Below are 27,917 nucleotides of genomic sequence, written 5' to 3' on the forward strand. Positions count from 1 at the left end.
CTGATGACTGAGTCGATAGTGTAGGGGCCAATGAAATGAGGAGACAGTTTTTTGGACATAGCCTTCAAAGGGATGTCTCGGGAGGACAACCAAACCTTTTGGCGAGGATGATACGTCGGAGCAGGCCGCCGTCTGTGGTCAGCGTACTTCTTATTTTAATTTCCCTTTGGGATTAATAAAGTATTTTTGAATTGAATTGAATTGAATTGAATTCTGATCTGCTGTACGAAGTAGAGCTCTGGTAGCATTTCCTCAGATCTGTTTACAATGGCGTATGTGGTGCCGAACGGATGCTACGGCTATGTCCTTTTCATCTGCGGGGAAGAGGGGAGGTTGATAACCAATAGAAACCTCAAAAGGAGAGAGGCCAGTTGCAGAAGAGATTTATGAGTTGACTGCATATTCGACCCAGGGGAGATAAATACACCAATCAAGAGGTTCAGATGTGGTCAGGCATCTGAGGATGGACTCCATCTGTTGGTTCATGCGTTCTTTCTATTCAATTGTAGTGTATCAGTTTATTTCTCTTGTTAACCATATACTTTGATGAGTTATGGGGGATAAATATCCCTGTTTTGGCCAGTTGTCTTTTATGAAATATGACAGAATCTGACCAATGATCAAATCAAAATAACTTTGATTGACCTTCTTCATGTAGACATTATTTATTGGAAACACATTGCCACATTTCCTTCAAAATGACTGTGAGTAGATTTAAAAAACTTCAAATCATTTATGATGAAAGCATAAGAAAAGACTGGTGTGAATTGGCACAGGTTTAGTATGAAACATGCTCTGGCGGTCCCTCAATTTTGACCAAAATCACAAAAGTACAAAATGATGGGACAAAATGAGCAGCACCCATCCACTTTCAGAGGAATGTCTATTTTGTTTGTGTGTGTGTTTGTTTCTGGGCATTAAGCCAACTTCAAACTAAACGTTGTTGAAATATTTTTTTTAAGGCTCCTAAATTTAGTGTAGGAAGTGTTGTCTCTACATGGATCAGACAACTTAGCAAAGAACCCATTTGTTTCCTTTTCATTCACAATTTAATCTATGAAAAACACATACTGATACAGTCACAACTGGTTTAAGGGTTTTGCACAAGAGTGACAGGAGCTTTTCTGAAATAACCTGTCAGGGAAATACAAAGTTTAAATGTTTCAGAAAGTGGTGATAACTGTCATTATGGTTCCCCATTTGGTTCCACAGGTGTTAATTCTGGGGCATTATGTAATCAGATCGAACATCAACTTTACAAATCTGCACACCATATGTTTCAACATGCCACTGTTTATCAAACAGCTGAAGTTGAAATGGAAAGGTTTGTAAGAACTAAGTACTCCCCAGGAATCCTTCACGCATACAAATATGTGAAACCCTACTATTTACTTTCTTTTTTACCATATTTGTAACATCAAAGCATAAAATCTTCTTAGCTTAAAGTTGCATCTAAGTGTTTCATTTCTACTACAACGTTTGATATTCTTTGATTAGTCTAAACGCTAAACTTGTTCATTCATGTATTTATTGACCATGATTTGTGTACTTGTGCCCTGTCGTGTTGGAGCTGAAGGGGGTATCTCCAAATTGTTCCCATGGAGACAGGAACTTGAAATTGTCCCAGGTGTCCTGGTATGCTTAAGCATTACAAGTTCCTTTCACACATATAAGCAAACAAAAGTACCGACTGGAAAAGCCTACAACCGCTGTAACTGTGTAATCATCTAGCCGTGTCTTAATATCGGTCTGAGGAAAGTTTGCAGAACTCCTCATTTGTGTCTGTGGGTTCCATGAAGGGCTTCTTGCATGTGCAGCCCATTTCAAGTCACCCACAGCATCTCATTGAGGTTGAGATCTGGGCTTAGAATTGGCCCAGGGCATTCTGTTATCTAACTCTGTGACATTTCTTTGTGGGTTTGCTGGAATCTTTTGGTCATTGTCATGCTGCATGGTCATTTTCTGCTTATGCTTTCATTTGTTTTACAGATGATCTCACATTTTCCTCAAACACAATCTTACACACAGCAGGATTCATGGTGGATTCTAAGATGGTGAACTAATCAGGTCGTGCAGTAGTAAAGCATCTTTAAACCATGACACTTCTAGCTCTGTGCTTCACAGTTGGTATGAAATTATTTTCTTTACATGCTGTTTGTGGTCTGCATTCTCTCTGGCAAACCTCAATCTGACCTTTATGCTTTTCTTAGAGATCAAAGGTTTCATTCTTGCATTGCTCCCATGAAAGGCGTGCAAGGAGGACACATTGTGCACTCTTTTTCCGATTGCTCAGACATGCACTAACATATCAAAAGTAACAAGAGCCTGCTGCAGGTATTGTGATGACCTTTGGAGACTTATTCTAGTATCTTGTCGTCTGTTAGCAGTTATTTTGTAAGTACTCCACTTTTAGTCTGTTTGCTTTACTGTAGAATAGTTGATTTCAAGACCAGAACATGTTATAATTTATTCCTCACTAGAAATGATTTTTAAAACATTTTGCAGAAAATTTTAATAGGCTCCCGTTCAGTTTAGATTTTTATTCATATTACTTGAAATTTTGCATATCTTCAATATCCAAAACACAAGCCAGTGTAGGGTTTCCTGCTCTTTTTCACATGACTGCATCTCTTGATTTGATTCTGAATCAGTTAAAAAGTAAAACTAAAAGTCATAATTAAAGACACTGCCCTAAATTCTCCTCCAAAATTCTCACTACATGTTTTCATCACTTTTAAAAATATTTTTAACGATCTCCTGTGTCAGTTGGACATACAGTACAGACATCCACACTCCCTTGTGGACTACTCTAACAATGCTAACCAAACACCAGAGCTCTGGAGGAGGTATGAAATGAAGGTGATTGACGTCAGTTAGGTTGATAAACAACTTTATTTTCCAGTTCTCTTCTCCAGGCTGTGGATTCACTGTCAAGGTTTCTGTGTTTTTATCACTCACAAAAATGTTTTCTGTGTGACCACAATCTAAAAGGGAAACCTGGCACATAAAAAGTTAAATGTATTGAAAGCTGGACCTCTGTAGAATACAATAGATTTGGGAATGGTGAAAATAAAGGGGCCGCTTATAAATGTTCCTTTTGGTTAGAAATTTCAGTGAATATCCCTTTTACAATTATCATGCCAAAAGCTGAGTAATACCCATGAAACAGATTTGGCTCTAAGTGCTGGCCCTGTAAAACTATGCTTGCATAAGCTCTCATATGTAATGAAGGTTTGTTTCGCTGTGCATGAAAACTTCGCCATTTTGGTTTCCATGGATGTAGATGTTTGAGGATAAGAAATGTTTTTTCATCTATTGTTGCCATTTTTCACTTTTACCATCTCCTTTACTTAAGTCAGTTTGGATGAGGCTATGATATCAAGTAAACAAGTGATGCTCTGAATATACTCTAGCTTCTTTTCATCAACACAAAATCTTTAAACATTTTCTCTAGTATCTGTCTTGGAAGTCTGGGTTTAAGTTGGAGTCAAGACAAACCTGTGCTATTATTAATGGTCCAGGAAGTCAGACAAAAAGCAGCAGAACCTATGTTCCAACATGTACTGTAGATATTGAACAAGCCATGTTTCTAAAGGGTTCAGAGGTGCATCTTGAGGTTAAAAGTAATTTGACTGACACTGTAACCATGCTTCAGATTGCACATTGGCAACTCTACATTTATAATGTGCTGTGTTAAATCATTTACCACTTCTATCTTTAATAAACTACATACCTCTGGTCTCAGGAGCTTTAAGTCAGTTTCATCTTCCTACATCCAGGCAGCTTGTAAGAATTTCTGTGGTCAGATAATATTTTTCTCTCAAGTACAGTAATGCCTTGCATAAAAGGTTCATCACAGGGCACACTCTTGACTCATGTATGTATTTTTCATGTGTTTTGTTGTGACAGTATAAACAACAAACCTAATATGCTCCTCCATGAGCAGATTGATTTTAGGTGGCACATTCACCACTGAGTATGAAGAATGTCCCAGTCATAGATATATTATATAATGATATATATAAGTGTTGCATCTTTAAAGGATTCCAGAAGCCTAAAGCAATGGCAGCTAAATAACAGATAGTTCAGTGTCATGTCAGCCATAAAGAAAAAATGAAGCTACAATTTTCCATACAAAGTTTCTACAGTACATTTTACAACTTTAAACGTAGGAAAAGGAGAGCATACAGTAACTAAATAGTGTCACTTCATATTTTACCCTATGGAAACACAAGTAATTCTCTACAGATCAGAAGCATCTGGCCATTTTGATCAACCAAAGAGTGTGATTAAAAGCCAAGCAAATGATGTACAGTGGCATGAAAAAAGCATTTGCCCTGATACAGATTTTTACTTTTTGGTCACATTTAAATATTTCAGGGCATCAAACTATTTTAGTATCCATCAAAGATAACCTGTATAAATTCAAAAGGCAGTTTTTAAATAATGATTTCATTTATTAAGGGGAAAAAAGCTTACCAAACCAACCTAGCCCTGGTCTAAAAATGTCTAATTTGTAGTCAACAACTTTGTGCTTCCTTGATGTAAAATATGATGTGACACTTTTCTACTTTCTGAAATTAGAAAGACAAGAAAACATGCTACTAACAATATAGGTAGAGATGTGTGGATGCCAACACTTTGCCACTTGTCAAAGCTGAGGGTGCTTTATTTTAGGGTCAGTTATACCAGCTTTCTGTCTGAGAAATGCAGCTTTCACTGCAGCCTTAAATGTGGCAATAACACGAATGATAATGTCAACTCACTACTCAAAAGCCATTTAGAAAAAAGAAGACATTTCTCTGAAAGACATTAACAGTGTTTCTGGGGTTTTGTGGTAACTCAAAGATAGATTATAAGTGGACAGGGGTTTATAAGATACTTATACCACTGTTTGTGTCACTTTCTAGACATCTAAATATAAACCTGATGAACATTTAACTGTGAGAGAAAAAACAAACAAGAAAACCTGAAATGGTGAACTTTGTGAATGGTGTTTTAATTTGCCTCTGGTAGAATAACACATTTGCCCCCTTCCTAATAAGCTCTGTTTTATTCTCTGCTACTGTGTGTTTCTCTTTCCTCCTCGTTATAACCACATTAAGTCTAGCTTCTCTCCAGAAACTAGATCCACCCATAAGCAATATTTGCGATTTAAATATGTTGTTTAGAGCCACATCACACAAAGATTAAATCAAAACCTCTGGACAACCCAAACCTTCAGAAAACTGAGAAAAGTACTTTGAATGCAAACGTTTTTCTAAAATTTCAGACCCACCTTAAAATTAGGATGTTACAATCAGATTTTGAACACGTCACATAAAGCAGTTTCACCCAGAATGAGATGGATCATCACGTGTTGTATGTTACAACACTCAAACCAATCAACAGGATTATCATTTTACAGAGGAGAGTGCACTAAATAATGCTTATAGTCTTTGTAAGGGAGCTGAGAAGTCACCAGGGGAGCTAGAAAACAGTGGAAAGCACTCAAGCCAAACTCCACACAACATTAGTCAAAATATTGCAACACTGCAGGGCGACCACTTTGACTTTCTGGCTGTTGAGGGGTATTCTAACAGCAGCCACGACAAATTTAGGTAGTCCTCAACAAACAGAGGCTAACACAACAGGGGGAGACTTTTACTATCCATATTACAGCCATCTGAGCACTATCAGCAAAGTCTGCATTATGAATGCTTGCAGGGTACATGTTTCCTTTCAGCATGCCTAATTCCAGTTTTAACATGAAAATGGCTCACATACCGTGGCATGCTCTGGGTATTTCATCAAAGGGAGATAGCTCATGAATGACTTATTCTCTTCTCAAAGGTTTATATGTGACCAGTGTGGGTGGTATTTGTTGACATATGATCAGTACATTGAACACCACATAATATTTCCAGGTTGCCATTATGCATAGAATTAAAGCATCTTTTCTGGCAACCTCTCATTTTCCTGTTGCTGTGTACATGAACACCTCAGATCTGACCTTTTACAAATATTTAACTGCTTAAATTGAAGCTAGCAAAAATGCTTTTGCTGAACTATGATGCCAAAACAACTTCCTATTTCACACTAAAACGAAGCCTGATCATTTTGTATGATTCAGTCGCAATAAACATTTTTGTCTACGTCCTACACTTTGCCATGCTGGTCCAATTTTTATGAAAAATCCCTGCAAACCTTTTAGTTTTGCTTTATTTCCTAAAATGATCAGTATTCAGCCTCACCCGGCTCTAAATTCAGAGTGAGAAACCACCAAGAAAAGCAACAAACTGACCTCGAACTAACTTCCAGTCAGAGTCACTAAAGATTAAACCTTTAATCAGCTTAGATAATATTTGTTATGGAGAAAACTTTCTTTTTTCCAATGTAGCAGCAGAGCAGAATTAGTAATATTTGTTTTTTTAGCAGTTTTTTTATTTTCTTTTTACTTAATTAAATGATTAGGAAATGAACCATAGACTGTTTAAAATAAAACAATTTATTGATCACATTAATTATTAGTAGGAATTAATACTTCAAACAGATTGCTGATAAATTGTGGTAAACTCTGTGCCTGACTATATGGTTTAACATAGCTTACCCCTGCTACTCTATAACCGTATCCGAGGAAGAAAAAAATTGGTATACTCCTCAGTTTCTTGATAAGATTCCCTCTGTTCATCAGACTGTCCAATCATTAAAGCCTGTGAGAACCACATTAGACTGCCATTTGTTTGCTTGTGCTTAATAAGGGTCAACCATTGCTTGTAGTAAAGATCCAATCAAGCCTCATTTAATTCAGTGGGCTAAGACTTATTCCCAGATTTATATTTAAACTTAAGCCGTATTCCCCAAATAGCAAGTCTAAATCAAAAGTTTGGGGTACAGGAATTGACTTGTTATAAAAATGAGTCACTGAAAGAATGAAAGAAAATTATAGTAATAGTTTCCCTAAAATTAAGTAAATTATACTTTTAGGTAAAGCGATGAATGATTGCATTTGAACAATGTTCAATTTGCCTCAAGCTATTTTTTCTCACAGTTAGCCTTTCATTTCTGAGAGGCAATCATTAGGTAATGACTTCCAGATCCTCATGTTCATTTTTGTACTTTGACTTATAGCCAAGCTATAGCGGACCATGATGAGCATGCTGTGAGAAATGCTGTTTAATGTTCTGGGTAAAGAACTCCCTTAACAAGTAAGGAAATCAAAAATGTAGCAAGACAACACCGGACAGTCATCAAAAACTCGGATGTGTATGCATGAAAAGGAGCATGACCAGCATTGTAGTATGAGAGAGGAAATAAAGTGAGGGTGAGATTTCTTCAGTGGAGAGAAGTGGAGGAGGAGGAGGAGCTCTGGCCTTGGGTCCCTGGGCACAGAAGGTGCTGCAGAATAGCTGAAGCTCCTCACCCTTTACAACTTCATCCTGCATTGTTGCTCGCTGAGGTGTGCTAAAAAGGGTCATGCTTGACTCAATAATTAGCATCTGTCCCACAGCAAAGCTTCTTACACCAGGGGTGAAAAGTCCAAAAGATGTGTTCAAAGAAAATTTGTAATACTTGTGCTTCACTTGAGTCCAACCACAACCACATATCTTTATATTTTATCAGGATTTTATGTGGTAGACCGATGCAAAGTAACACATAACATAAGTTCAAGGAAAAGTGTGCACAGGTAAAAATATTAACTGTATTGGGTACATGGTGACCCTTTTACTCTGATAACCCTAAAATAAAATACAGTGAAGCACTTGCCCTCAGAAGTCACTTATTGAATTCAATCCATGTTTGTGTACATCTGTTCTGTGAAGACATCAGAGCATTACAAAGTCCGAGGAAAAGCTTTAGACAGGCCAGTGGTAAAGTTGGGTGCAAGTTTAAATAGTTTAAAATAATATCTCAAGTTTTGACCATCTCAGGGAGAGCTATCCAACCAAAAATGGAGAACCTGGCGAGCTCCACATCTCAGGTGGGAGGATCTGCCAACAGAACAATTAAAAGTTGTGCACTTTATAGGTCTGGCTTTTACAAAAGAGTAATAAGAAGAAATCCACTGAAAAAAGAAAGGCATAAGAAGTCCAGATTAAAGTTTACCACAAGCCATGTAGGGGGTACAACAAACACGAGTAACAAGGTGTTCCGGTCAGATGAGACCAAAACAAAAAATGTTGGACTATATGCAAAATGCTCTGTGTGGAGTAAAACTAATCCTGCACATCACCCTGAACATACCACATGGTGGTGGCAGCATCTTGCTGTGGGAAAGGTCTGCAGCAGGGACAATGAAGCTGGCAGAGTTCATTGAATACGGGACAATTCCGGAAGGAAACCTCCTGGAGACTTCAAAAGACTTGAGACTAGGGTGGTTGTTTAACTTCCAGCAGGACATTGACCCTAAACATACAACCAGAGCTACAGTATCTTACATGAAAGCATATTCATGTGTTAAAATGTCCCAGTCAAAGTTCAGACCTAAATCCAATTGAGAATATGTAGCAAGATTTGAAAATTGCTGTTAATAGATGCTCTCCACCCACTCTGATTGAACATAAACTGATATGCAAAGAACAAAAAGCAAAGAAATTACTAAATGTGCAAGCAGTTAGAGATATACCCCCAAAGACGACTGTGGAATATGGTTGTACAAAGTATTGACTCAGTAGGGCTAAATGCATATGCCTTCCACCTGTAAAGATGTTTATTTGTGGAAAAAAGAAAATGGATTATGTTCCTTCAACTTCACAATTATTCATTAACTCGTTTTTGTCTTTCACTCAGATTGCTACAAAATACTTTATAGCTTTTAGTTGTAACATGGCAAAATGGGTCTGAATACTTTTGCAACGCAATGTATATAACTTGTAGAACCATTCACTTCAGTTTGATGCAAAGTGAAAATGCTGTTAATAAAATGGACAAATAAACAATAATATGAGAATGTGGTGCAATATAAAGTAATAATCTGAGGCAGATTATGCAGCAGTCAAACAGAGCAACTGGTTGACTTTACAAATTGAAGACAGAGGTACCTCCTTAGTTAAAAAGTATAAACTACTTCTGTTATGAGAAATAGATTTTTTACATTTTTCATTTTAAATTTGTAAAAAAATAATTAACATTAATTGTCATCCGATATTTGCTGAGAACTGCTTTTATTAACAGATTTACACACATTTGTGAACCATAAGAGAAATACCAAAGTGAAATAGTATAAACTAAATGTGGTGCCAATTGCAATCAAACAAATGAAACATCCAAAAGGGGCAAACAGTCCAAAATAAGAAGAGAATGTACCCTACAATGAATTAGAAAAATATAAAACACTAACTGGGAGAGGATGGATGCAGTTAACAGGAATGCTGTGTTCCAGTCAAAATGTTTTTTCTCATTATTGACTCCAGGTTTTGTTGCTGGCATCTTTATGTTTTCCACACGCTGACATTTTTAAGCATTAAGGCAACTTACTGAGATACAGCCATGGCTTCCTGCAAAAAGACATACCTTCAATGTCTAGTTAGGATTAGATCTGGGCATTTTTTCGTTTTGCAGAACTGGAGTTCATTAGAAGGTGGAAAAATCTGGCAAAGCATGAAATGGAGTTCTTGCTCTCAAATTTGGATATTTTATTTAAAATTTTAAGTTAGCCAAGCAGGTGATGGGTGCAGCTAATTGGCAACAATACAACCTGAAAGCAGTGGTCAAACAAAGAGTGACACATTATATTTTTTGTTTTACGTATGTCAGAGTTATGGGATTTTAAATTTACTTAGAAAACGAAACTAGAACAGTAACTGCAAGCACATCTTTGTCTCAGCTGTTTTCTTTCTTTTAACTAAAAATGTAACAAATTAAGAACCAATGCATAATCTTAAAGAAAGTTTGAAAACAGACAACAGAAAGTCCAAGAAGCTCCATATGGAGACATGCATACCAATCACATCAATCCACTAAAGTGAAGCCCGGCCACATGTGCTGTTAATTCCACCGCTTAGTTAGACATAATTTAAGAGAAAAACATAAAATTTCCTCTTTGAGGAAATAATTCCAGTCATAAAAGAAAGGAATTTACTAATGATAGATGCTGAAACACTATCTTTGTTCAGTGAAAGGGCTGAGTTTAGGTTGATGGGGTGAGTTAACGCTCCTGAGAAATATGCAGACAGATGATGGTTAAGATTCACATGCCAAACTATTATCTTATCTCCCCCTTGCACCTCGGTTTAATGGAGCTGATGAATGTTTTAACCTCACAATAACCCAAGGGAAGACTAAATTCAGTAAACTCATTCCTCTTTTAAATCTAAGGGCAGCAAAAATCTCATAAGGCAACATTTGATTAGACTGATGAATGTCTTTCAGCTGAATTTTAGAAACTGAACAGTGTTCTTAAAAAAAAAAAAATTGTTTGGTATCTGGAGGCTTGTACTATGTGCTCCTGTTTTCCCCATATTCCCACAAACTCCACAAGGGTCTTGTGTTGATTTATTAGAGTTGTGTTGATTTATTGGAGTGTTAAGCACCCAAATGTTTATGCCTTGTTCCCTGGATGACACCATCTGCTACTAATCTGTATTTCCGTCATCGTCTGCACACTGCAGCACTGGAACTGTGTGGGACGCAGTCAGAGATGGAGACACTGATTTCTCAGTCTCACTACCTGTGTGGCTCCATCTGGATATTTTTCCAAGATTGTCAACCTTGTTCCTTATCAATTGTGTGCATCAATGTTTTTTTTCATCTGTAACAGATTTAATGAACGCTGAGGATATGGTGTACTTTAGAACTGAACCTGAACAGAACCCATTAGGGAACTAGATATGTTCTGTTTAGAACATTTGAACTGAACATATCTGGTTAGCTGCAATTATACTTTTCTGATGTATGTATAAGTGATAGATCAAGTATAGTGTATTTTAACTTTGTGATACTTTATGTACAGTTTAAAGGAATGGTACTGTATTCCACTTAAACAAATTTAATGTAAGCTGTGGATCAAAAGATGGTTGTGTTTGCATTTTGTACTTATCTACTTACTCATTGATGTATGTATTGTTTGCTTAGAATGATAAGGAAAACTGATTTCTTAAACTAAACAACTAGATTTATCGTGTTTTGACAAAATAAATCAATTTAACTTTACGGAGTAAGAGATTATTCAACCCAAAGCAGCATTAGCCTGTCCCTGCTAAGCTAGCAGAAGCTAGTGATAGCAACATTAATACTTATATAGATAATTGGTCATAGTTGGTCATAAAGGATGCACACACAGAGCATTAGTGGCTTTCTCCTCAACCCAAATGATGGGATTTACTGTTGGGACAGAACCAAACATTGGTTGAAAGACTGTGACCCAATCTGTTGAAAAGAGTCTAGAAGGATACTCATCCTTCTTCACAGACTGCCATTGTGAAACAACCCAATCAGACTTTACTGAACATCTACTGCAGATTAAAATAAGAAACGATAATAATGAAAATATGCTGTATAAAAATTGTATTATCAGTGGGTGGTGTTAATGACTTTAGTGTCAACCTAGAAAACAGGTTTAATAACATGCTACCATTAGCCTTTTACCTGCTAGGTAGTTAGCACTATCTAATGCTGGATATTTTCTACATTCACACTTTGACTAAAGTCAGTATACATACAACAAACTGTTGGGTTATGCTGTCAAGATAGAAATTTAGGTAGGTTCAACTAAACATTGTTTAAGGAACTGTGGCCTAGTTTGTTGGCTTTGAGAGGAGACTGAAAGAAGCCCTATCATTCTTCATAGACTGCCAATTCTTTTAGACATGTGAAAGTGTGTTTTTGTTTTGGTAATCTGATTTATATATTTTTCTTTTTTTAACGTGTCTTGTCCGGCAGAATAGCAGTCAGAATTGTTGTCGCTACATGCTCATCCAGGAGGAGTGAATGCTGCAAACCACTGACTTGATGCAATCTGCCGGGTTTCCTTATATAGAGAACCTTTCGACCAATTTGAATAATAAACTGAATCCGACTGCACTGTTTGATAGTTACGATTAATTGGAATGTATGTACCCAACTTGAAATCTGATTTGATTTAATTGACTTTGTAAAGTGCCTTGAAACGACATATGTTGTGATTTGGCGCTATATAAATAAAACTGAATTGAACTGAATTGCCTGAGTGCCAAGAAGAAGCCCAACAGGTTTACTTTCACAAGTGGAACATACTCTAGACTCCCAGGTCCATGTACTAATACCCCAGAGGGGCAACCAGTCTCCGGACCCAGGAGCTGGTCCCCTTCATTCTGGGGTGGAGACAGGCAGACCACTCGAGCCACCAGTCCAGACTGGTGCAGGCCTGTCTGAACCCAAATGACCCCAGCCCTGACCCGACCCTGGCCCCATCCAGAGAGGGGGCCATGAACAAAGAAGGGTAACACCCGGTCCAAATGTTCCTGTCAACCAGAGCCGTAAACAGTCCCAACCCCCTAATGTATGCCGATTTCAACCATATTAACCTCTCAGGTCCCTTGAACCCCAACATGAATTTCCTCACAGGGCCTTTCGCTCCAAGAACCCCTATCGCATCCCGCCCGGTCCTGCCACTGCACTGCCACTGCAACGACAGCCCAGGGAGAATTACCAACCAGCTCAGCTTCATAGGGGCACCCCACCAAGACCTGGAATCCACCAACCCCACACCACAAACCCAGAGGCACCTCAGCATGCTGGCCGCACACACGCACGCCATACACCAAGCCAGCCAGACCCCCTACCAAAGCACAGCTGGCGGACCGGGCACTAAAACCAGGAACCGAAATCCCTAAAACATCCAAACGAAATATGATTATTTTTTATGCAAAAATATTTTCTTTTCAACCCAACTATTTCTTGTAAACCAGGCACTGATTTTCTGTTTTTTGGCTGAGGACATAACTGGGTTAAACCCACAACCCAGCTCTGTTGTTACAAATAGAACTATGGCTAGATTGCCATATTTACCCAGGCCTGGGATAACAAAATAACTCAAATTGAACTACTTTAACCTAGCAGTTTTTAAAGTGCACTGCTAACATACAAATTCATAATTTATAATTATGTCTATTTCCTAAACAAATGCCAGAACATCTTCATCACATTTTAATGTTTACATGTTGGCTTGTGGTTGTTTTTGAAGGAGAAAGACTCTTTTCTTGGAAGCACTACTAAGTTTTGCAATATGGCATCTGAGCTGGGTATAATGTTTGTCTTAGTCATTTTGTAAATGGAAAAAAACCCAAAAATTAAAAATAATGACCTAGTATGCTATGGGGGAGCATGGCATCAGAGTTGTTTGCCCTTTTACATCATTGTAAGAAGATCCTGATTTTATGTCCTGGCTGGGGCCTTAACAGTTCATGAGCAGTTCTTTTAAGAACGTTGGTTTCTTCACACAAACATAGATGTGATGCGATGGACTGGTGACTAGTTCAGGGTGTACTCTGCCTCTCATCCGTGACTACTGGAGACAAGTACAACACACTGAACAGGATTAGCAGGGTATTTGGAATGAACTAATGTTGTTATCTGTTGTCTTCGCATTATTTAAGACTTTGTACAGACTAAATTATTTATCAAATCCCCTGTTTTGTGTTTTAACAGAATACATCTTGACTTAAAGCCGAAAATTCTGCTTTTTATCTCACATGATTTTGTGGGTGCTTTATAATTCAATTCATTTGAAACATAGTGGTGAATTGTTTTACTTTTGTTTGGATTATGTGTCCTTCCATTATTTGGTATTCTGGTAGATTTTTATAGGTTAAGATTTGTTTCAGAGAGAACATTTTTAAACAGAAAAACTTAATTACATTTAATATTCTTCAATTTACTTTGAAGCATTTTTTTTTTTTACCATAATTAAAAAGACGTAGAAAAGGCAAGAAATTGCCTGTTATCTGAACAGAGTACAAATGTGACAACTAATAGAAATAAACTGGGCAAACGTTGAATGAATAGCATTTTACCTCACAGAGAAGTAGATTTTATTTGTGTGTTAATGTCTACAATGTTGGTGTTTGTATGTTGTGTTGTTGTCTGTGTGGGATGTATTAACAGTAAGGGATTTGCTGAAATTTCTCAACATTTCACGTCTTAGACCCAGCTTGTTCTCGGTCTGCTGATGTGTTTGATCAGTGCTTTAAGGGCCTTTATTTAATTTCCCAGAAATCTCACTTTTTCTATCAAAGGATTTACTTCACAACATTAGTCATCCAACTATTAACAATTACACCATAAACCACACATTTACTGGTTTTATGGAGCAATTTATTTCATTTGATTGTTTGAAAAACAATGTACCTAAATTTTAAAGCCCAAATCCTTTTTTGTTTGATCAGCCAGAAAAACAAAATTCTATCTGCTGTCCAGCTGTTCCTGCCGCCAGTAACGGGAAATTAGCAAGAGAGACTAAAAATATTTTTTATGGCAACTTTTTTCTGTTTCATACTTTGGCATTTCTACCCTTATTTACTGTCTGCTGGCTTTATGATTCAATTTCAGAGGCTGGATGAAAGAATCACCTGTGGAGAGTTTTGCAATATCTGACGTCCTGTTTTTTAACAAGATATAAAAAGAATAATATAGACTGGTCTAATTCTGGGACTATTCTCCACCCTCAGGAGTTTCTTGAAAAACATCTTTCTCACTTACAAAGTGTCAAACATTACAGTGTGTTGATGCGAAAGTATTTAAACTGCTCTAGCTTTGTTTCTGTGTATTTTGTTGGTTCTTGTGACGTACCAAAACAAAATAAAACATAATTGTGAAGTGGAAGTAAAATGAGGATTGTTTTACAGCTAAACCCAGCTTTAAATCTGTCCACACCTTTTTTTCCTGACTAATCAGGTGTGTTTCCTGGTCATCATGGTGCTGTTTATTCACTAGTGTTCTCCAACAAACTCTTGAGACCCTTCCAGAACAGCTGTATTTATACTGTGATTAAGTTACATGGGTGGTTTCTGTTTACTAGTTAGAAGCTTTTAAAGCATTTGGTTGCACTAGATGTTATTTAAGGGTATCCAAGTAAAAGGGTCTGAATACATATGCAAGCACTGCTTTTCAGATTGTTTTTTTTGTAAAACATTTTAATGACCATACATGCTTTTTGTTCCATTTCACAATTAGGCACAACTTAGTGTTGGTCATCCCAATAAAATATATTGAAGTTTGTAGTTTTTACATCACAGAATGTGACTTCATTATAGAACAGACATTTTGGGGAATATTAAACTGCATGCTCATCATGATGTATGTCTTATATCATGAGGCAATGTTAAGCCCAATATACAGTTTCAAGAGCCAATAAACAGAACATTTAAAGGGGTAATGAGACAACAGTGAAAAAAGCTTTTAGCATTTGCATTTGGAATAACACTGGGATGCAAACTGACTGTTTTCTCTGCATGTGCTGTCAAATTCTAGTGTCCAAAATTTGTTCTGATCCAGATGAAGTTCTTCAGTCAAGTAGAACAAAAACATTTTGTGAAAGATCAAATTTTGTACCAGAACAAATGATGGTTTATGGGTGTGGCCATTTTCAGCTACAACCCCATTCTATTCTGCTGAGATCAACGCAGGGAGTACACCAAAAAAATGATCTCACATAAAGGAGGAATGTGCTCATATGGCAATGTATAACCTTGGTCTGAAAAATGTAGTGGGTTTATTAAAGCAGCAGTTTAATTCATTCAATAGAAGATCAAAACACATTCCAGCATGCAGATGGAGGGAAAACGCTGCTTCATAAATTTAGTCAAAAGACAATTTATTATGTTTTTCTTCTATTTTTCTGCTTGGAGGAACACTAAAGCTCACCATGATATGGTAGACCCAGCCTTGCCAGCACATATCTGTCTCTGTAGCACAAAAACAGACACGAAATCCTACAAATTTCATACAAACAAAACCCTCGACAGACCCAACTCCAGAATTTGTGATAAGAATTGTAGATGCTGATACTATATAACTTCAAAGCAATACAAAAACAACAGATGGTGGTCTGCCTTTGGAATCAATTAAAGCACAAACTCCAAAAAGACAGAATAAATCAAAAGCAGACTACTGGACAGTGAACAAGAAAGAGATGAGAACTCCTCTGAAATTTTGACTCAGTCTGGGGGAGTAAGGAGTGCGCAGCCTATGAGTGGATTTATCATTACATCTTCAGCATCGGCATCACCTAATGCATCAAGTACAATATCTTCCCTATTGGATGGGAGACGAAAGAAGCAGGACATTTTAGCATTTTCCAGAAAGGTAATGTCTTTCTTTAGCCACTGAAGATTTGATTAAGTGTTGCAAGATACCAGCAGCAGAAGTGTTTCTGGAGGAAACAAAAGCAAGAGGTATGATATGATTTATAAAGTAACCATAACAGGAAAAATATTTAACCACTTTTTCTTTTTGTTTCCAAGCAGCGAAGAGGAGTGTGTTTGTGTGCAGAGAAGGGGATTCTCTGTGCTGACTGGCAACCACCAACCTCAGTGCCTACACAGCCCTACTGAAGTGCTCCAAATCATTACATGGTTGAGCTGGATTTTATTTAAAAGTATCAGAGAACATGGGGCTGAATTCAGATGCAGGGATATGAATACTTTTGCAAGGAACTGTAAATGGGGATATCCATACACCTCAAAAAACCTTCTGTTTGGCTAATTTATAGCTAATTATCCTCAAAAAGCCACACAATTACTTGTGACATACTGCCAAGCTGTGGTGTTTAGGTGTTAAGGTAAACCTTTACTGATTGCCCGCTTATCAAACTTAAAAATAAAAACCTCTTAAAAGAAGCCCCAATAAGAAAGCAGTAGATTCTAGAAACAACTCCAACCACTTTCTTTGTTTATCTCCGGGTTCTCATGTCACTGTTTAACAGCTTCTGGTTATTTCACCATCTTTTTTTTCCACTTCTATCAATCATCTAACTTGCTATCCCCAAGGAGGCACTTGTGATGGATAGTAGGACTAATAGAAACACATATACATGAATATATGGGGTCATTTTAAAAGATCATTAGGAAATTCTGTGAGAAATTCTGTTTTTAATCTATTCATCCTACACCTGCACAGAAGATACCCGTGTGAAGATGGAAGCAACTGGAAGTCATTATTGAGGGGGTGATCCTGTTGCACTTTATACTTGTAAACAAATCAGTATGTATCTGTGTTCCCTATAACAACATATCAATCATTATTTTGTGGTTAAGTATTTTCAGGAATTATAATGATACACTACAAGGTCCTTCAAAAGCTCAAATCTTACATATTCTCAGTTTAAATCTGAAGCCTTTTAATATATTATCTTTCTATTTATTTTGTTTCTGATTGTTTGGGTCAGTTGACTGCTGTCAAAGTGAGTAAATCCCCATCTGGCAGGCTGATACACTTGTATGTGAAAGATTCAGATGCAAAATGACCACTACAAAGGTATGAAATGATGTAGAGGAATTATTAGCTTTCTGTGAATACTGCCATCATCGCTGATATAGCATACAGTTTATTGTTTTCAATATGAACAGCCTACATTACCTTGTGTAAACAAGTTACAGTTATACAGTGTATAAGTACGCCAATACAAAACTAATTTAAGCAATCCTGAAAACAAAAATAGAAATACTTATCCTCCTTTAAACTTGTCATGTATTGCTTTCTTCTTGTCCTCGTTAGAAATCTTAATAGAAACTAGTCAAAAACAAATCAAAAATAACTTGAAGAAAAGCAAACAAATAATTGCTTAACAGTTTGGAACAATAAAAACCCTGTCAATATAGCAACAAAGCTCTGTCAGACTTTAACATGTGAACATGAATATTTATCTCATTACTTTTGCTTCAGGTAGAAAAGAGTTAATATGCAGCTAAAGAAACTGAAGACTGTTTTGTCAGTATGAACAGTAGGAGCATCTGTGTTCCTGGCAGTCAAAAGGTTGCACCCAGTTGATGTCATGGCTCTATGTGCTGATTTGCTAAATAGTGGTCTCCGCCTGTGATAGTATACATCTGTTCCACATACAGTAAGTAACAATAATTATTGTGATGCTTAAGCATCTAAATGTTTAAGTAATTAGAATGACCTATGTTAATGTTGTTTTTTTGGCAAATTTCGTCCCAATTGTCAAATACAGGCACATCACATTACTGTGGTTAACTGAACAAAGGCTTTCTTAGTGAACTCTGACATTCCTTTGAATCTCAGTCAGATGGAAATAAGTAAACACAGGGAGATTAGCTAAGCTGAACAAGCTGTAATGTGTTGCTTATTTTCAAAATACATAGCACACAAAACTGAACACACAAGAGCACTAATGTTTTACATTTTGATCGTCACTGAGCTGAAGGCAGTAGAAACAAAATACATAAATTCTTTGTTTTTCATAAAATCCTTGCCTGTGGCTTTCAGGTGCCTTAATGAATGCTGCATGGTCATTCCTGCAGCCAGCTGTTGTTACACAGTCACGTTAGAGATGCAATGCACAGCAGCGCTGGTATCATCGGATAAATGGGACCCTATGCTGGAGTGAAACAGTTGTAGCTTCCCGTCCAAGGTTCCTGTTAACAGCTAGTGTAGAGAAAGAAAGACAGAAAAAAAGAATGACATCACTGTCAACTTTACTTTTCTGGATGAACTTTCTTAACAAACATGTCATTCAACACCTTTCTTTTACAACCCACTATAAAAAACAGTCACATACCAACAGCCCTGCTTCCTTCCTTCTACTGTGGTTAGGACCAATACTGTCTTTCCTATGAAAATTACTGATTCTCCATACCCATCATTTATCATAAAACATGGTGCTGACCTAAACTCTGATTTATGACTTTGATTGAGCAGACATATATTTCAGTGCTAGTCACTGTGAATTAACTGTTTGTTGATTAATAAAACACTTATAATGCAGTAAGTAAAATCCATCTACACTCTGATCTCTACTCAGTAATAAGGAAGCACACATAAAGGTGATCACTTTTTTACCACTTTATTACTAAACCTTCTGTCTGCCCAAATTAAGGGTAATGAAGCATTGCTTCAACACTTTTCAAGGCCAAACAACCTTTGATAAAACCTAAGATTTATATGTGCTGAGGATAAAGTCCCAGCATTTACTAAATGACATAGTTATTCGGAGGCCAGAGACATGGAGGAAATAGAAGAATACTAATTTTTGAATTTATCTAGTAGTTATTACCAGTATTTTGATTAAAGCATACCTCATTGGCTGCAGAAGCAACCATCATTATGGTGCTTTCAGTTGTATGATGAAGAAATGACATTTCTGACATCAATGTTTAAGTCTGGTTTTTGCTTGGGCTATTCTAAAATATGAATATGCTTTGAGAACAAGTATTTGATACACTGCCGAATTTGCAGGTTTTCCCCCTTGCAAATTTTTGTCATAGGTACTCTTCAACTGTCTGTGACGGAATCTAAAACAAAAATCCAGAAAATTATATTGTGTGATTTTTAAGTAATTAGTTAGCATTTTATTGCCTGGCAAGAGTATACAGTGCCTTGCGAAAGTATTCGGCCCCCTTGAACTTTTCAACCTTTTGCCACATTTCAGGCTTCAAACATAAAGATATAAAATTCAAATTTTTTGTGAAGAATCAACAACAAGTGGGACACAATCGTGAAGTGGAATGAAATTTATTGGATGTGTCAAACTTTTTTAACAAATAAAAAACTGAAAAGTGGGGCGTGCAATATTATTCGGCCCCTTTACTTTCAGTGCAGCAAACTCACTCCAAAAGTTCAGTGAGGATCTCTGAATGATCCAATGTTGTCCCAAATGACTGATGATGATAAATAGAATCCACCTGTGTGTAATCAAGTCTCCGTATAAATGCACCTGCTCTGTGATAGTCTCAGGGTTCTGTTCAAAGCGCAGAGAGCATCATGAAGACCAAGGAACACACCAGGCAGGTCCGAGATACTGTTGTGGAGAAGTTTAAAGCCGCATTTGGACAAAAAGATTTCCCAAGCTTTAAACATCCCAAGGAGCACTGTGCAAGCAATCATATTGAAATGGAAGGAGTATCAGACCACTGCACGTCTACCAAGACCCGGCCGTCCCTCTAACCTTTCATCTCGAACAAGGAGAGGACTGATCAGAGATGCAGCCAAGAGACCCATGATCACTCTGGATGAACTGCAGAGATCTACAGCTGAGGTGAGAGAGTCTGTCCATAGGACAACAATCAGTCGTACACTGCACAAATCTGGCCTTTATGGAAGAGTGGCAAGAAGAAAGCCATTTCTCAAAGATATCCATAAAAAAGTCTCGTTTAACGTTTGCCACAAGCCACCTGGGAGACGCGCCAAACATGTGGAAGAAGGTGCTCTGGTCAGATGAAACCAAAATCCAACTGTTTGGCCACAATGCAAAACGATATGTTTGGTGTAAAAGCAACACAGCTCATCACCCTGAACACATCATCCCCACTGTCAAACATGGTGGTGGCAGCATCATGGTTTGGGCCTGCTTTTCGTCAGCAGGGACAGGGAAGATGGTCAAAATTGATGGGAAGATGGATGGGGCCAAATACAGGACCATTCTGGAAGAAAACCTGTTGGAGTCTGCAAGAGACCTGAGACTGGGACGGAGATTTATCTTCCTACAAGACAATGATCCAAAACATAAAGCCAAATCTACAATGGAATGGTTCACAAATAAACGAATCCAGGTGTTGGAATGGCCAAGTCAAAGTCCAGACCTGAATCCAATCGAGAATCTGTGGAAAGAGCTGAAGACTGCTGTTCACAAACGTTCTCCATCCAACCTCACTGAGATTGAGCTGTTTTGCAAGGAAGAATGGGCAAGAATTTCAGTCTCTCGATGTGCAAAACTGATAGAAACATACCCCAAGCGACTTGCAGCTGTAATTGCAGCAAAGGTTGGCGCTACAAAGTATTAACGCAAGGGGGCCGAATAATATTGCAAGCCCCACTTTTCAGTTTTTTATTTGTTACAAAAGTTTGACACAGCAAATTAATTTCATTCCACTTCATGATTGTATCCCACTTGTTGTTGATTCTTCACAAAAAATTTGAATTTTATATCTTTATGTTTGAAGCCTGAAATGTGGCAAGAGGTTGAAAAGTTCAAGGGGGGCGAATACTTTCGCAAGGCACTGTAAGATACATTAGAAAGACAAAACTTAATATTTGTTACAGAACCCTTTTTTTGCAATTACAAATATCAGACATTTGCTTCTTACGGAGCCACTCCTTAGTTGCCCAGGCTGTGTGCTTTGGGTTGTTGTCATGCCGGAAGACCCAGCCATGACCCATCTTTAATGCCCTTACTAAGGGAAAGAGGTTGTAGGCTAAGATCTCCTGATACATGGTCCCATCCATCTTCCCCTCAATACGGCGGAGTCGTCCTGTCCCCTTTGCAGAAAAGCATCCCCAAAGAATGATGTTTCCACCTCCATGCTTCACAGTAGGGATGGTTTTCTTGGGGTTGTACTGATCCTTCTTCTTCCTCCAAACATGGTGAGTAGAGTTTAGACCAAAAAGCTCTCTTTTTGTCTTATCAGACTACATGACCTTCTCCCATTCCTCATCTGGATCATCCAGATGTCCATTGGCAAGCTTCAGATGGGCCTGGACATTTTTTTTTTTTTTTACCACAAAGTGCTCTTTGCTTGTTAGCAAAAAAATATAATCATGGCCATATCTGACCAGAGTGCCCTCTTCCACATATTTGTCATGTTCCTTACATGGGTTTTACAAACAACAAGGCCAGGTTTGATGCGTACATCTAACAGGTGTCCCATCAACAAACTCTGCCCCCTGAGCTTAGGGTTTGTGCAGCTGCTCCAGAGTTACAATGGAAGCCCATTGTAACTCTGAATAATGCTCTCATTGTCAGTTTAGGTGGACGAACATGTCTTGGTAGGTTTGCAGTTGTGCGATACTGAATAGTGTTCTACAAGATGTTGAAAGCTTGTTTCATACCCTAGTCCTGGTTTAAAATGTATCCCTTACTGGTCTGATGTGTTCTCTGTTCCCTGTGTTTTTCTTTCCTGTCTCCTAACTAATCTTCTTGAACACAACACCTGTATTTACACTGATATTAAATTACACAGGTGAACGCTATTTACTGCTTAGGTGACTTCTGTTGCACTAAATTTTATTTCACGGTGTCAGATTAAAAGGGGGTTTGAATGCAAATGCCAGCCACACCGTACAGATTTATACTTGCACAAAATGCTCAAAAGCTGTTTATTTTTTTTTATATAACATTTCAATGTAATGCACTGTTTTGTGTTGGTTTAACGCATAAAATCCCAATAAACCTGACTGGTCTTTGTGAAGGTAAGAATACTTGTCACTGTATTTTCAGTCTGCAGAGAGTCAAAGAAAGTTGGGAAAGAGGCGCAATTTCACTTTGGCTTCATACAACAAATTTCAACTTGGTTGCAAAGCATTTAAATCAGGTTTTGTTGTAAAACTTAATTGCACTCCAGGACTAAAATGACTTTACAAGACTTTAAAAATGACAAACGCCTTCCTTGATTTGCATCCCTGGGGATTCTTGTATAAATGCCAGTGCCTGTATTAATATCCTTCATGCCAATTTCTGTGAATTGTATCTTCTAGTGAAATCTTTAACAAAGGAAATAGAAGAAAACTATTTGATAAAAAAAAAAAAATTTGGCACAGAAGTTTTCCAACATTGTTTTCCATGTATGCTAAAGCACTTTTATACTGGAAAGATCTTTTACCAGTAAGCAGATAACGGTGCGGGAAAAGGGAGTCAGATGCTGTGGTCCGAGGATGACTCAGGTATCATAAACTGGAGAGAAGTTAATCTGCCTTTGATGGGTGAATATTTCAGCCTCTTTTAAATACACTTTACTGTTTTTTTACCCTTTAAGGAGTTGCCTTCTTCTCCTCTAACTCGGGGAGTTTGATTAAAAGTTTAGGTCCTGCCTCCCAGACAGTAAAAGCAGCTATTTAAAACTTAACAGGGTCAGAGATCAGCTCTAAAAGACACTGCAACATTCTTCATTAAATAGAAAAATAATTTGCATGTTTCCTATGTAAAAATGCAAGTGCAAATCTACATAACATTTTTGATAAGCAATATGCTTTTTTTCACATTCTATACTTCCAGTAAATGTCTACAATCCTATACATAAATCATAAACCGGGGATTTGAGTGACCCTCGGGGCCAGAAGTCAGAGCTTATTGCAAGATGATTTAGTGGAGACATACATGGTGGGGTCAGGGAGCACCAGTTCAAGTGAGTTACCGAGCTTTCCTAAACGCTGCACTTCAAAGAAAAACATCCCTCACAGTTTGGGTCTCTGTTTAAAGACTTGCATCATCAGATGTCCTTGCGTAAGTCAACTCAGCTCATACAAAAGCAAATGTTGGACTGTTTTTTAAATCTATTTGCCATTGTTATGGAAATTTTAGTGCCTTGCTTGATTTGCTCCTTGATACTCTACAGGAACTGACAAAAGTATTAGAACCCTTCTGTGTTATTCTATTCTTCGCTGTTTAGTCTTAGAGTAATGGTTTCTCAGCCTTCTGCTTGCAGCTGTGTGAGATAATATGTATGCCACAATGTTAAGGTTATGTCTAGGACAACAGGTCTCATGAGAGTCACCTTGAAAACCGTTGTAGTTTATAGAAGAACTTTTACTTTGTCTAGTCAGAATGATTTAGCAACACTACTGAGCACATCTCCAATGCTGTAAAATCCTTCTCTCTTGCAAGATTAAAATAAAGCTGATTCTGAGTGACAATCATCAGTCTCTGGATGCGAATTTTTCTACAACACCATTTAATGATTTGTAAAACTCTTCGCCATATACAAATTAAAACATCTCCAAAATATTTTATGATTTGTGTTGATTTATTGTTTTTCTGTAGATCAAAGTGAAACTCCAAACCTTTCAGGAATTTTAAGTGAAATCAGACTGAGGACTTGCAGGAGACACACTGCTTGTTACATAATCTAAGTTACTGTCAGCCATGATGGCTCAATACCATGGAGCATAAATTAGTAGTTCAAAGCAGGAATAAATATGACACTTAAAAATGCAGCACCGATGAGATTTTCAATGGGTACTTTTCTGTAAATGTTGGCATTCTTGAGGAGAGAAAGTGTCAGTTTGTAAAACAATTTATTACTGTGATAATATTAGTACTGATTTTTCCTTCTACATGTTTTTGAGTTGTATAGCACAACCCTCACTAATAGCACTGTGCCAGACTGACCTGCACTGGGCTTTCAGTACCCCAACAAAACAGTGAAAGAAATATGTTGCAAAATGGTCATAAATTGATTTTTGGACTCTAGAGAAATTGTACAAATAGGAATGATAAAAGATTCATTACTCTGTCTAACTGCAAAACTGGAGACACATGAAGTATTGACAGCAGGGCAACCAGTATGTGTTGCAAAGGTATTTCATGTTGTGGGTTTTATTTTCCAACTTACAAAATGTTTTCAAATGTATTTTGTAAAGTGTGAAGGGTGCTGTAACAAATATTTGTTAGTGTGAGCTGTGAGAGACTTCTTTCTACCGAAATTCAATGCAAATACTGATTAGGAACAAAATTATACTGGTATGATTTTGGAATTAGATTTTTGCCTCTAGTAGTTCATCCTTGACAAGCTACTCCGAGATAAAAATAATTGGGGTAATTTAGCAAGATTCTTCAAACGATTTTGAGAAAATAAACCAATTTACTTTCTTGGTGACAGTGTTAAGAGTGATAAATCACTCTAGTTATGTGTGCCTATGGCTGGGGAGTGGGCACTGTGATCCAGGTTGCTACCAACATTGCTAATTGTGTAACTCTCCCAAAAATTGCTTTACTGCCCAATCTTTCAGGACATGAAGAACCTGCCCTCAGAATAACGCCCCGAAGAATTCAAACGATTAAACCTTAGCCAATCTAACACTGTATCAGAAGTAATCATTTAACTGTCAGTCTTTGTCTCAGTCAAATGTGATATCATAGAGAGTAAAACAACAACTTTCTGTTTGCTCTCTGGTCATTACAAGAAATAGGATGTGTAGGACTTAGATCAGGAAGAAAAATTGTATAACATAAGGCACAAATAGGAGCAGGCAATCCAGAGTCCAGAAAGGTTGAAAACACTTAAAGCATTTTCAGCTTCTTGATTTTTTAATGAGTGAGTAAGCCGACCTTGACCTTATCAAAGTACAAATACACATTGGCACTCAGAATCAATCTTTGAAGTTCAATGTTTAGATCCAGGGGTTTATTGTACAAAAACTCTATATATTTTTTTTTACTTTTTGTATGTTGGATTGTATGATTGCACAAGCTGAATTCAAGTTAGAAGCTTGCCAAGGAACAATTTGTTTTGTTGTCTTCACTTTCATCATTATTTTTATTAGCTGCAAAGCACTTCTTTTGTAAATAACTGCAGAATTACCAAGGTGATCTCTTCGAGTCTCAATCAAAAACAGAGATCCTGAGAAGAAACTTCAAATATTCTAAAGACAGAATTTGGTAAACACAAAGTTACCTCCAACATTTATTTTTTGGCAGATATCGTTAGTCACTCCCAAAGGCATAGCATGAATTAACGAATCACTACAGTCTGTAACTTTGCTTTGTTGTACTGCATTTTGCTATAGCTCTCTGTCAAACTTTTGAGACTTTTTATGATTCAGTCAATCCCTGCTAAGCGGCACAAATTACGATTTGAAATGCCAAAAGGCCACAAATGAAATGATATAGCTAAAAGGTCTGGTGGGACACCAGCTGCATGTTATACTTTGCTGCAAAGAAGAAAGATGATAGAAAATGACATATGGAGAGAAGTGAGAGCATGGAAGTCATTCGGATGATTCACTCAGTGTTCCTGTAAGCTTGGATAACACTGTGTGTGAACTTTTTACATACAGCTGGTTGTGTTGGTAAGTGAACAAAGCTCAGACTCTCTGCAACTGAGATTCACAGCAGTGGAGAGAAAAGAGCTCAGGAACATCATACATTATCCGAAGCCCAGAATTAAAACTGTCCAATCAGCTTGATTAGGATTGTAATGAAAACTAATCCATGCATTTGTTACTTCAAGGCTGGACTATTGTAATTCTTTACTATCAGGATGTAAACAAAATGCAGTTAAAATCCTTCAGCTGATCCAAAATGCTGCATGAAGGGTTCTGATGAAAATTGAAAAGAGAGATCACATTTCTCATATTTTAGCTTCCCTTTATTGGCTCCCTGTTAAATCCAAAATAGAATTTAAAATTCTCCTTCTCACAAATATAAGCCTGATGATCCATATATTCCTAACAGAGCACTTCGTTTTCAGACTGCAGGTTTACTGGTGGTTCCTAGAGTCTCTAGAAGTAGAATGGGAGACAGATCCTTTAGTTATCAGGCTCCTCTCCTGTGGAACCAGCTCCCAGTTTTAGTCCGTGAGGCAGAAACACAGCAAATTCATCAGTGTTAAAATGGTGGTGTTAGGCTTTTTCAGAGTGAAGTGTTGATGTATTGGTGTTGATTTTGGTAGTATCAACTCTCCACTAATGAAACATAAGAATGTTGGTGTCAAATCACGGAGTTGACAGTATTTGACACTAATGAGCGACACATCCGGGTACTTGGACAGGTACCCCCCATGAAGGAATTTGTCAGCAGCCATTTTCTCACACTCACATGGCGCATGAGAAGGAGAGACTGGTGAGTAGAATTTCACAAATTAGTCATCGTGCCATTGCTACTTTTATTAAAATGTGTTTACGCTGACTCGTTGTTTCTAAATTTGGGGACGGATTAAAATTTATTGGCATTTATAACAAGTTTTCGTTGCTGTTTTTTGTAACTTTAAGCAGACCTACCCGAACGTTAGCGTTTATTTCATGTCATGTTAAGACATCGTGTGTTAACGTTAAACTAAATTCCTCTCTAAAATATAGTTTTGAACAATTTAGGTTAAGTAGCCAATTAATTTTAAATGTTTTTCTAAACGTCCTCGGTTGTGTAGCGGGTGTTAGGGTTAGGGGTTAGGGTTAGGGTGAGGGTTAGGGGTTAGGGTGAGTATTAGGTGGTTAGGGGTTAGGGTTAATATTTAACACTGTAAGAGTTTATTAGACAGCACTGTCACAGTGTTCATTATTTTAAGTCATCCTGTAGTGTTAATATTTAACACTGTAAGAGTTTATTAGACAACACTGTCACAGTGTTAATAATTTTAACTAAATAAAAAGTGTTAATTTAACACTTTGCCAGTGGTTCCCATATAAACCCTTGGAAAGTGTTCATTTTAACTCTGAGGGTGTTAAATTTGCAATTTCAGATTTGCTGTGCACCCTGTCTACTTTTAAGGCTAGGCTTAAAACTTTCCTTTTTGATAAAGCTTATAGTTAGAGTGGCTTAGGTTATCCTGAGCTATTTTCCTTATTTTTTTACCTCCGTCTTCTTCCCTCCCTGTTGGATGGAGTAAGGGGGAGTCAGGTTTAGCCTAAACCGGCTCAGTCATGGTTGAGGTGCAAACACACCCTCCATTTCTGCTACCTGTATGACCCCCTCTCTTTTCCAATGGTTATGGTCAATCTGACAGAGAGAAGTATCCCAATCCTTGTGGTTTTTAGTATAACAATGACCATCAGTGGGTTCTAGATGGACAAACTGTCTACTTTTAAGGCTAGGCTTAAAACTTTCCTTTTTGATAAAGCTCATAGTTAGAGTGGCCTAAGTTATCCTGAGCTATCTCTGTAGTTATGCTGCTACAGGCTTAGGCTGCTAAAGGACATAATTACCACTTTCATTCTCTCTGCTACATTCTCATACTACTCTCCAATTTTGCATTATTTGGTGTTATTTCAGCTTTTATCTTTATGTTCTCTCTCTGTTTTTTCTATTTTTTAGAAACTACATCTGACCTGGCTCTGTGTTTAGCTGTGGCACCTTC

The 27,917-nt window shown here is 37.5% G+C and overlaps 1 protein-coding gene across 2 annotated transcripts in view; it reads right to left on the reverse strand.

Moving 5' to 3' along the window:
• Positions 1-17,465: 17,465 nt before the first annotated feature.
• The window catches only part of wdr27 (WD repeat domain 27), a 74,313-nt gene continuing 63,861 nt past the window's right edge, over positions 17,466-27,917 (reverse strand). For both annotated transcript variants that reach the window (XM_047352507.1, XM_047352506.1), the window contains exon 24: positions 17,466-18,561. In XM_047352507.1, coding sequence (XP_047208463.1) covers positions 18,448-18,561 — 114 coding nt within the window. In that variant the 3' untranslated portion in view covers positions 17,466-18,447. The remainder of the gene's footprint in view (positions 18,562-27,917) is intronic.

This window comes from Girardinichthys multiradiatus, chromosome 22, assembly GCF_021462225.1.
Source record: "Girardinichthys multiradiatus isolate DD_20200921_A chromosome 22, DD_fGirMul_XY1, whole genome shotgun sequence".
NCBI lineage: Eukaryota > Metazoa > Chordata > Actinopteri > Cyprinodontiformes > Goodeidae > Girardinichthys > Girardinichthys multiradiatus.